Source organism: Anneissia japonica, unplaced genomic scaffold, assembly GCF_011630105.1.
Source record: "Anneissia japonica isolate Jap-2015-1 unplaced genomic scaffold, ASM1163010v1 scaffold1726_len428862_cov177, whole genome shotgun sequence".
NCBI classification, from domain to species: domain Eukaryota; kingdom Metazoa; phylum Echinodermata; class Crinoidea; order Comatulida; family Comatulidae; genus Anneissia; species Anneissia japonica.
The window spans coordinates 337,137-349,250 of NW_022710671.1; the positions used below are offsets into that span (position 1 = coordinate 337,137).

General features: G+C 32.5%; 1 protein-coding gene across 1 annotated transcript in view; it reads left to right on the top strand.

Annotated features, from left to right (window-relative positions):
- LOC117107101 (von Willebrand factor A domain-containing protein 7-like) overlaps positions 1–9,778 on the top strand; it is an 11,490-nt gene extending 1,712 nt beyond the window's left edge. Inside the window, exons 2-10 of the mRNA XM_033248658.1 lie at positions 557–1,326; positions 1,942–2,301; positions 2,696–2,925; positions 3,222–3,419; positions 4,105–4,246; positions 4,560–4,802; positions 5,139–5,550; positions 5,874–6,036; positions 8,345–9,778. Coding sequence (XP_033104549.1) covers positions 585–1,326; positions 1,942–2,301; positions 2,696–2,925; positions 3,222–3,419; positions 4,105–4,246; positions 4,560–4,802; positions 5,139–5,550; positions 5,874–6,036; positions 8,345–8,821 — 2,967 coding nt within the window. The 5' untranslated portion in view covers positions 557–584 and the 3' untranslated portion in view covers positions 8,822–9,778. The remainder of the gene's footprint in view (positions 1–556; positions 1,327–1,941; positions 2,302–2,695; positions 2,926–3,221; positions 3,420–4,104; positions 4,247–4,559; positions 4,803–5,138; positions 5,551–5,873; positions 6,037–8,344) is intronic.
- The last annotated feature ends 2,336 nt before the right edge of the window (positions 9,779–12,114 follow it).

The window sequence follows — 12,114 nt, forward strand, 5'->3', positions numbered from 1 at the left end:
GTCTAACCAAACATAATTATAATGTTAGTTATTTTTTTGTGATTAGAGCAAATAGGGTCATTCAATAGAATATTTCCAAAAGAAAAAATTTAGAAATATTTTGTGATTAGTTAACGAGTTGAAGACTACCTATTAAGAAAAAAAGCTTTCATTTAATCGGCCGTCATATGTGGCGCGTTAGATATGCCCTTAGTGTTCATTCGAATTTCCTTATTACGCAAACACGTTATATATGCAGTACATTGATGTTATAGGTGGTTATATAAAACGAGTTAAATAAATTTAAAACACAAAACATTAATTAATGAATATTAATTGACGCAACCTTTTAAAAAATGTTCTTCTATTTCATCATTTTACCATTGATAATTAGCACTCTAATTTCTATCAGCTGTTAAAATAATACTACTAGTCAACTCAGATTGGTCATAGATTTTAGATCTATTTTATTTATGTTTTACAAATTATTGACTGGTTCTGCTACGTAAGAACGTATGTGGCCAATTTATCCAATGGTACGAATAATAATTATAATAATATTGTGTTTATATTTCAGTGAATTAGCTCTGCTTAACAATTTAACAATGTTTTACGTAGCGGCTTTGCTTTGGTTTAATGTATTCTACAGTGATGCGTTTATACCGAATGAATGGTTACAGTTCTCTTCAAAATATACATCTACTCATGTTGAAATTACAGAAAGAGCTATTCTAGATGTTGCAACAGATTATTTCTTGAATCACCCGCGTGTTAAGCAACCTATTAAGCCGCTTACGGTTAGTGCACCATATACAAGTGCAACTGATTTATTCAAAGCATATTACGGTAACAAGGCATCACCGAGAAAGTTTGAAGAGGCAATAAAGGAACTATTGACAGCCAATGCTAATGTCGACTTGGATTTAACTGTATCGCATCTTGCATCTGCTCACTTTGACGCAGAACAGTTTATATCCGGCAACCAACGATTACTGACACTTCGACAAGCGATTGTATCCTCTATTAATGATGGTCACTTTGAGGCAGCTCGTAGCCAATGTGGTCAACTCTTGCACACCCTGCAAGATTTCTACAGTCATTCGAATTGGATAGAAATCGGACATACCGATTTAAACTTTGACTTGGGTGTGTCTGGAGGAAACTTAGGAAAGATCGCTGACCCTACGTTACCTACATGTATTGATTGTGGGAATAAAGGCTCTTCAAATCCAACGTGTAAAAATAACGTTTTAAATTACATTAAGAGAAATAAAATTCTAACCAGCGGCTACAGCGACGGACAAGTTAACAGTGACGGAAAACCTATCAATAAACCTCGTGGAATAGGTTAGTTATTCACGAAAATGTATACTTGAATTTATCTGGTTGTTTGTTTACTTTAGGCAACTAAAATGTGTTTTTTTACCCTGTTAGAAAAGTTTTAATTTAAAATAAACTCTGGCCTTTTTTAAGGTTCAGATGTCCCCGTGTATGGTTAGTATATATGTAAGGAGGTTCAAAATGTTCATAGCTCAAACACATTATAAACTTCAAAACCTAGAAAATGTTAGCTCCGTATTTTATGCTATTCAAACTAGATACACCATTCACTTTGTTCATAGTCTTAATTCTTATTCCTTAAATTGTAGTTGTTACCGCAGGTTGCACTCTTTCTATTTTGCATTCAAGAGCAGATACCATTACGGGTACATATAATATCATCTCTTGCTGTCAACATTTCAAGTTTCATTTTTATTTTATTTTCAAATTAAAAAGTCTAAAAAAATTATTTTCGTTTAAAATTATTATAAATGTATGCCTAATAAAAACGCATACACATATGTTGTTATTGTCTGATTTAGTACTGGTGACTAGTACTAGGCCTGTTATGTGCATTTTTTCAAGGCTGTATACTAGGAGATTTTTCACCTATATCATTTATTTGTGTCATTTTCATTACAGGAAAATGTACACATGGCGGGGGCTCTAGCAATTCAGCAAACGAAGCTGGTGGAATCAACAAAGACACTAGCAACCAACATTTGTCTCCGCATTTTTACTACCACAAACAGGCAGCACAACTAGCGATGAAAGCCACAGTAAATTTCTTACAAAAGCTGAGAGAGTCAGTTGGAGAATCATCGTTTGCTCGATTTCTAAATCTGGGCCTAGGCAGTACGCTGTGTATCGTGATGGACACTAGCGGCAGCATGCGCAACGATATGGATGCTGCCATCAACCGGTCATACCACATCATCGACAGTAGAATGGGGACTGACACCGATCCAGCTAACTTTGTATTGGTGCCGTTTCATGATCCAGGTTTTTTTAAAAATTCCCTTATAATCAATATTAATTAAGAAATATCCTAAAAATGTTATAAATAATATCGATTTATGATTATAATGTTATGCTATGGAATTTAATATCGGACGAATACTTGCCTTCGTAAGGTTAATACAATGTGAAGCAGTGCGTTTTACTGGATTCATTGACTTTTTATATTTCAAAGTACTTGATTTGAAATTATTAATAACTTCATAACCTTCTGGCTGTAATATGATGGAGTTTGAACATGTTTATAATTTAATATATCAAATTTACTTAATTTAAATCCAGAGTGCAATTAAAAAAATACAAAACAGAGGGGTTGTTTTTTTTAATGTTTATTCTACTGATACTGATGCGATTTTGTTTTCTTCATTTGTCATTATAGTGTTTGGGCCTGCGACTGTTACAGACGATGCCGAGAAGTTTAAAGCGGCTCTAAACAATCTTAAGACTAAAGATGGTGGTGATTGTCCAGAACTGGTACTCAATGGGTTGCGTTTGGCACTGACACACAGTGAACCATATTCGTCATGTTTTGTGTTTACCGATGCGTCAGCTAAAGATGATGTAATGAGAGATTCCGTTGTAGCACTCGCGCAACACAAGAAGATCGAGGTATGGATCTGGATGGTTTTTTATAACTGGTAGTAGGAATAATTATCTGTAGACTTTTCTACCTTTTTCTTGAGGTGAATTGAAAATCAATACAATCATCCTTTTTTTGTAACATGCATAATGATAAAACTGATATACAGGTATTTGCATGGTTTTTAGGCCTAAGTTTAGTTCACAGTCATCCACACAGAAGACTAGTTTGAAAAGTTTGAAGAAAAAGGTGTATATATCTACATAGAATAGAAAATATGAAACATCAAATTTTATTGCTAAAATGAGGCAATCTCAATCATCAGGTTAGCTTCTTTGTGTCTGGAAACTGTTGGCATTCTGTGCGTGGACGTCGAAGTACAAATCGATCCAAGAGGGCTTTGATTGGAAACAAACTGTATTCTGACATTGCTTTTTCCACTGGAGGCCAAGCTCTTGATCTCACCAAAAAAGATGTGTTGGAAGGAACACAGATTATTGAGAGCACGGTTCAATTATCCAAGGTAAAATAATCATTGGTCAAGTAACTGCATTATGTAGGTTTTATTATATTTGTAAAATAATAATTTATTAGAAATCTGTAGTAAATTTATGTAAAACGAAATTGAATATCCACAAAAAACTGAAATGTGATAAGTACAATTTTAATGAAGGTGGATTATCCGATAGTGTTAAGACAATTTTTCAGAAGCATCCGTTTTTAGAACGTAACGGCAGACACCTTGTATCACAACTTTTATTTTTTCCACTATCTTATGGAAATTTTTTATATAATTGATCGTTTAATTTGTATTCTATGCAATTTGTTTTTTGATGTGTCTGTTTGATTTTGTAATGTTTTGAATGCATTTTATCTCTCCTTCTCCGAGGTTTTCTGAAATAAATTGAAATTTAAAAATTGAAATATATATATATATATATATAAGATGTGTATAAGAGACAGGATTGACTTATAATAAGGCCTAAATGAAAATCAATTCATTTATATACTTTTCTGATGATGTCTGTCTGCTATGCCGTTTGCCATTTGTTTTTAAGGTAATTTTATTGTTTCGATCGTCTATGTTACTCCTTACTGGAGGTTTTATGAATAAATTGAAATTGAAAATAAATATGTAGGTTTTAATCAGCTTATTAAATATACATTATATCACAATATTGAACATTTATTCAATTTGCAAAATACAGGTTTCTTTATTCAAAGCATATGATATACCAGCAACACCTCATAATGGTCGAGAGCATATATTTCCTATTGACCTTACGTTGATGGAGGTAACTGTAGAGATCAACGGCTTCATTACAAAGATGCAAATGGTGGACCCGAAGGGTATGTAATATGCAGAGTAGGCTGCTGCTGGTGCTTCCGATATAATCTAATTTCGATTTTATTCAATGTCTCCAAAAAGTAAATGTAATAAGATATAAAAATGAGTGAAATTACCAGAACAATTGTTAGAAGATATTGGGGATGACTTTCCAAGTTCCTGCAAGAAAGACTATTATTACTAATACTGTCCTAATACCACCACCACTTATATTCGGTCACTGTATAAGTAGTATTTGACATAATAATAATGATGCTCCACTATACCCAGTGTTCATTTTCTTCAAATAAATTGTCCTAATGTCATGTCTTTTAGGTAAAATCCGTCCAATAAAAAACGCTGGTGACATTAAATTCACAGCCAAATTGCCTAGCCTACGTGTGGTCAAGATGGTCAATCTGGAACCCGGTATGTGGAAAATAAGGGTGGATTCATTTATGTCGTACAGCGTGTCCGTGTACGGCCTTAGTACACTCGATTTTATACACACATTTGGTAAAAGTGAGACTAACGGACCACACCCAGGACACAAGGAGATTAGCGGCAGACCACTTAAAGGTAGGCAAGCACATGAAGACTTCTGTTCACACTAAGGCAATACTGTGTGTGCAAATGGTTACATTATGATATAACATATCAAATAATATCATTTCATATTATATATCATATCATACGATCGTATTATATCATTATCATATCATAATAATTATGATATGATAATATCATATATCACAATTGTTATCATATCCTATCATACATTCCATGTTATGTCATATCACGCCATGTCATAATCATATTATATCAAGATGAATTTTTCAGTTTCATTTATGATTCAAATTTCTTTGTTTATTATTTTCAGGTAATTATACTTTCTTTGTATTTTTTTAATTTAAGGCAAGCCGGCTCATATTATGATGAAAATATTTGGTGCCATTGGTCAAGATATAGCTAGAATGGAGCAAATGGATCTAGTCGACATCACAGACAAGATTCTAACCAGTACAACATTACAGAAAATAAGTCCGATCTCACAGTATACGGCGGAGGCTGTTCCTCCAGACATTCCATTCTTAGTACGTTTGGTTGGTAGAGACGGTAATGGCAATGTGATACATCGACTACTAAACAGTGTTGTTGAGCCGTCAACCACAGAGATCATTGCCTATGCCAGTACTAAGAACAGCATATTAGCACCTGGTGGGACGAGTCATGTTAAGTTCACAGTGTTTAACATCGGTAAACCAGCATTGTTTAGAATAAAGGCCACAGACGAAAAGGGATTTGTTCAAATGGTTACTCCTGACAGGTACTTCTATTTTACAAACTACAAAAATAAATCATGACGATGATAGTGATAGTAATTCTAAGATAATAGTAGTGATAATGTAAATAATAACAATAATTTAATTGGTATTCATCTTACAATCACAATTATGAAAATCTTCGTCGTCTCTGTGTCTCTTCATTCTTATTCTCCGAAACATCATCAACACCACCTCTAACTCCTTACCACCACAGTCGCTAAGTAATTTTATCTTCCAAGCTATAGGCCCTATTTGTCCAAAATGCAATTTTGTTTTCGTTTGTATGTCTTACAGTTGTATGCTTGTTTTATATTTTTAACTTTAGAGTGAACCTACACGTCAATGAATCAGCAGATGGCTATATAAAACTATTGGCTCCTGAGAATGCAGCCTTTGGTACCACATCGACAGTCACACTTACAGTGCAAACTAACACTGCTGGCCAAACTTTCAACTTTATGGTGTTTGACATTATTGTTGCACCTCAGGTAGGTACTTCTTACCAGTTATTTCCTATCCCAGTCACGTGCTTTCGTTAATAGAAATTGGCGATAAATTGAGTTAAGTGAAAATTAAATATTACGTTTAATTAAGATTGAAGCTTACTTTTGCTTTTGCCATCTTCTGACTTAGTATATATATGATATACTTGCAAATTATAAAACATTTTCGACTTTATATCCTGCATAGAATGTAAACATTCGACAAGGAAAGATTGCCAACAACGCAAAGTGAATTAACTTTTGATCTCTACATGACTTCACAAGCGTTGCAATATGATGAATTATGCTTAACCTAGAAATTAATAGTACTCTACTACTACTACTACTACTACTACTACTACTACTACTACTACTACTACTACTACTACTACTACTACTACTACTACTACTACTACTACTACTACTACTACTACTACTACTACTACTACTACTACTAATAATAATAATAATAATAATAACAATAATCAAATAATGATAATGAAAAAAATATAATAGTTTTAACTTTATTAATCGTAATGGAATTAAAAAAAAGAAGTAAAATAACAATATTATTAAAATGGTGTATTTATTATTATTATTATTATTATTATTATTATTATTATTATTATTATTATTATTATTATTACCTTTCCGAGTCTGTTGAGTTTTTAAATATTAACTTGGGGGAATTTTTTTGTACTCGCTAAAGTCATTTGGTCTCGTTGACCAAAGAAAAATATCCGATAGTGTGGGTAAAGTCTCCGATTGCCTGCGGCAGCGTGATTATATATATAACAAGTGTGTGAATGGGCTCATTGTAAGTCCAAACTGTGCTAAGTATGTTGTATTATAGCTACCGGTAAGCATGTCATGTCACTTTCAGAATAAACTCCTATTCATAATCGTACCATGAAAAATTCGAAACTCAGTGCAATGTAAATGAAATGTTGTTTGTCATTTGAGTTTCAATTTTGAAAATCACATATTTCATAAGCGAATGTAAAATAGTAATAGACAATAACTGGATTTGCGTCAGGAGAAACATGTATAGGTGTAATTTTGTCCTACCTGACGTGGAAATGTACCGAATACTCAGTACATTTGAAAAAAAAACAACGAAAAAAAAGCTCGGTGGTCTAGAGGTATGATGTCAGGCTAGTGATCTGGAGATCGTGGGTTCGAGCCCAAACGAGAACAACTTGCGATTGTTTTCGCAGTTGTTTTCAAATGTACTGAGTATTCGGTACATTTCCAGGTCAGGTAGGGCAAAAGTACACCTATACGAATGTAAAATGATATAATTTTATCTTAATTGCATTTATTCCCGTATTACGTGCATTTAACTTGATCTATAATGCTATAACAATACTAAATAACACACACCAGAACACATGTATGTATGTATGTATGTATGTATACATAGTTGTATATATAATAATATTATATTATTTATATATTATTATATATAATATATATAGTATATATATATATTATATATATTATATATATGTNNNNACTGTCTCTTATACACATCTAGATGTGTATAAGAGACAGTATATATAGTGATACTATGGATCCATTAACTTTTTGATTTAAATTGTAATTTTTTTTAACAGTTTGGTGATATTGTCTTGTGTTTTGCTCTACCAAATCCAAAAACATTTGTTAGTGTTTTATTGTTCTTTCATGTTGCGTGTATATCTTTAAATCTTGATATGTTGTCACTAATTCACTGTAGGTTTTGATGTGTTAAATCAAATTGTGATGCTTTTGTCTATTTAACTTTTAGTTGATTATATATGGATTAATATATATAGAGTAGTGATTTCTTGTTATGTTTTAATTTTGTACAGCGCCTGAGAACATTTTAAATAGATATTGTTTGCATTTCATTAAGTAAAGTTATTATTATTATTATTATTATTATTATTATTATTATTATTATAGGCAGTAATATATAATATAAAAATAGTAAAATCAGTAAACGAGTATAGTACTCTATAGTGTAAGCGAAGACTAGGGCATAGTGCTATTGTTATGTCAATGTATTATTTAGACATTGAAGATTAGGTTCAGTCTTTCCAGATTGTTTTCAGTATTTTATTTTGTTTTATGTAGTCATACTTTTTCTTTCCTCAGGAAAACAATTTTATGTACAGTAGTGTTTTGTAAAATATGACGAATAAATAGAATCTTGAATTTATATTGTGTTGTATTGGCATCAAATTTTTTTCAAAGCATTTAACAAATACCTGTCAGTGTTAGAATATATCAGAGTTAAAAATGTTGAATTTATGTTAATAAATTATTTCAGGATCTTGATGAAGAAGCACCAGTATGTAATGTAATTGAAAGACAAGGTGACTGCTCAATGGTAAGACCGGACATGGATTGTAGTCGCTTTAACTACTCTGTCACTGCATCGTTCATGGATGTCGGCTATGGCTTGTATAATATACAGGCTAAGTACCCTACACAGATTAAAGTTGGTCGCCAGATTGTGGAGGCGTTTCAAGTAGGTCTAACAAACGTTAGCGTTAAAGGAGTATTTCACTCGACATGTTGTCAGCCTAAGGTTCAACTGATGGCCATTGATGTTGTAGGCAACGTAGGTAGGTGCTTTATTGAGATGACGAACCTAACAACATCTCCAGTTAATGAAGATAAAAGCCTAAGCATTTTCATTTTAATTGCCTGCATCGGCTTAGGGATTGTCGGTCTATTAATCCTCATCGTCATCTGTATCATATGTAGAAAAAGAATAAGAAACAAAGTTATTTTTATAAAATAAATAACTAAGTTGTAAATAAAGTATATATGTTTTGTACAATGCATTTATTTTATTGCAATACAATATCTAAGATTAATCTAAATATTGTGTTGTACTGAAATAAACTAAATGCGTTATGCAAAATAATGTATAGACATCTCGCGTAATGTACTTGATTTATTTCAATACAATATTTAAAATAGAATGGACCGTTCCATAAGCCCCCCCCCACCCCAACATTGTGTATTATTGCTAAATTCCTTCAAAACTATACCGTAACGTATGCGTAAACGTGTGGGACAAGCGCCAATCTTGGCCCTGTTCTGTTTGTTCCGTTGTTAAGTGTAAATGACACTCCGGAAAGGTCTATTCTTAATTTGATTTTACTTTAACGTGTATAGTAATAACACAGGGAAAGTTTTCAATGTTAACATTAGTTATTTATTTATAGCTTTTTTTTTGTAGTATTTGATTATTTAGAGAACGACTTAACAACAATTGTAAAAAAAAATGTTGTTCTACTTTTTGATGATGTAATTCAAACTTCACAATTTGTAATTTGATATCCTCTGACTTGATTTATTTGTACTTAGCATAGCATTACAGTGTAATGTAATGTCGTATCAAGTATAGCCAAGGTAATTCAACAGAAGGACGCACATCCCCGCTCCCGAACATAGCGCGTGTGTACAGTCCTTTGATCTTTACTGTGGCATCGACAATCCGATACTAGTTGCGAGTACAGACGTCAATTATTAGTCTATGCGTGCCATTCGTTTTATGGTGTTAGTTTTTATTTTAGTAATTTTGGGTACTTCGCAATATCTGTTACACCTGATTTTGTTTGACCGCGAGCTTGCTAAATGCTTCTATAAACTGCAATTTGATTTGTGAAAATTGACCACGAAAATGAAAATTTATAGCAATTTAAAATTTACGAATTTTATATAATTTCATGTTCTTATGTAACATTAATCTGTCATTTTGACAATGGTGGCATAAGGTGCCGAAAACGAACATTTGAGTATATACAGAACATTTATTAATATTTCTGTGAAGTGAGTCTCATGAACGAGAATTCACCACAATTTTGGTAAAATTGATGTTGAAATGAAGAATATATATTAGTCTAATGTTAGTGCAAAATATCATTAGTCCTTTGCAATCATTGCGCGACGCGCGATTATCATGGCAACTAGCACGTACGCTGACGGTTTATGTTCTGGTTGCTATGGTTTTTGTGACGTTCAGCGTGTAGGGACGTACGTGCGCCTAGAATGTCGATGCCAGAGTTATAACCTTTGATGTCCCGAGATGTGCGTCCTTCTGTTGAATTGCCTTGGTATAGCTCATCAACGTAAAGTTCCTTTATTTAGGTTGTATGAAAAAGTGTCTCTTGTGGGATTCGAACCTGCAAACTTTTGAAATTTTTCATTGTAAAGTCAAAATATATTGTTATTATTGTTTTCTTGTTTATTTTTGTATCAAAGATAATAATCTTATCTATAGGCCTATGTGTTAATTTAGAATTCTACGACCAATTAATTTTAACTTTATTTTTACAATATAAAAAAAAATGACAGCAGCACTTTTAAGACTAACTTGTATAAAATATATTTCTAGCTTTCGTCCACACAGTTTACTTCTCCTGATGAAGCCTACTGCTGCTGCTGCTGTTATTTCTTTTATATTGTTCCTAGTAGGGGCTTATGTAGTAAAATAGGCTCCAGTTCGCAATTCATGTTAATTTATGGCAACAATGTTTTTCCAACTCAGAATTTTATACTGAACAAGAAAAACGTTGGTGCCATTTTTTTTTAGAGAAGGTTAACTGGCCGCCATCTTGGAAAATATGATGGCGGACGCATCTAGTCAAACATAGTTTTATGTGGTATCATTGGAAAGGAAATCATGCACTGAATATTTTTTCCCATTACATTAATATGGTAAAATGTATATATATTCGCCATTAAACACGTCATTGTCTGCTGCCCTCTATTTTTATTGTTGAGATTTGGGACCCCTGCAGTGTCAATATTATTTTTGTCAGAGTAACTTACAATTGGTAATACTTTCATGTTGCTTAAAACCACCTAGCGTAGAGGAAACTGGGATGTGTTGGACACTAGGGTTTTCATAAAATATTACGCCTACTATAGCTCTAAAAATTAGGCAGTCATGTTTCAGCTCACTTATTTTTTTTTCCTTTCCTGTCATCTCAGCCTCGACTCAGAAGGAAGATGTTGGACATGAAATTATTTAACCACTTTAAATTTTTTATTAGTGCCTATTATGATGTGAATCCATTATCTACAATCTGATACTATTATTATTTAATGTGACTTTTTTTTCAAAATTCTCACAGGTAAACAAAGTGTTAAAAAAACAATTAGAGAAATTCAGGATAACACTTAAAGCATTTCTGCTTGTTTCTGAAATGGTCCCATTGAAATAATAAGAAATAACGCTACAGTGACAAAATACAAAAAAAAGGCCTTACCCATAAAACTCGGTATCAAAAACATTTCATGTCACCTTATGTTTTCCTGTAAAATGATTTTGTTTAACCCTGAATTCAGAAGTACCGGGATAGTCTCCGTCTGGGATAGTTACACCTATTAAAACTTGGATTGTAGATAACAGACTATTGATTAACACTTTTTTTTTAATGAAAATTGCTCCCAATCAAGCAATCTAATTTCATGTTCCTTATATTTTGCGCTAAATGATTTTGTTTTTTGGCCCCGGAAGCTATAGTAGTCTCAGAAATACTGGCATGGTGTCTGAAGGGTAATAGTTTCATCCTGTAGTAAGAATATGTAATTATTGCATCTATATTATGGAATTGCGGCTGTTGGGGGTTGATGTGCACTTTAAAAAAAAACATGACAGGAAACTCTCAATCTCAATATAATAAAGGTTCTACACAACAAATATGATGATTTTCCATTATTTCATGAAAAAACTAATAAACATTAATAAAAATGTTTTTGTTATCAGTGTATCAGTCCAGTGATAAACAAGAATCTGCAAAGTATCGGTATTAGAACTGAGAAATCCAGCTAAATTTGTACAAAGAATACTACGAAAATGAAATAAAAAAAAATACATAAGCCCCTGCACTATCCATAACAGACTAACAGGCTAAACTTTTTATTCATTAACTTTATTTTTGTGGGACTATCTATTTTCTCCACGCTTTAAGTGTTCTGATCTTTATGAGATACCGCTATTTAAATGATGTTGTGTATGTATGTTTACAATTAAAACATTTCAATTTCATGAATAATGCAAATCTTGTACCCTGTTCATCA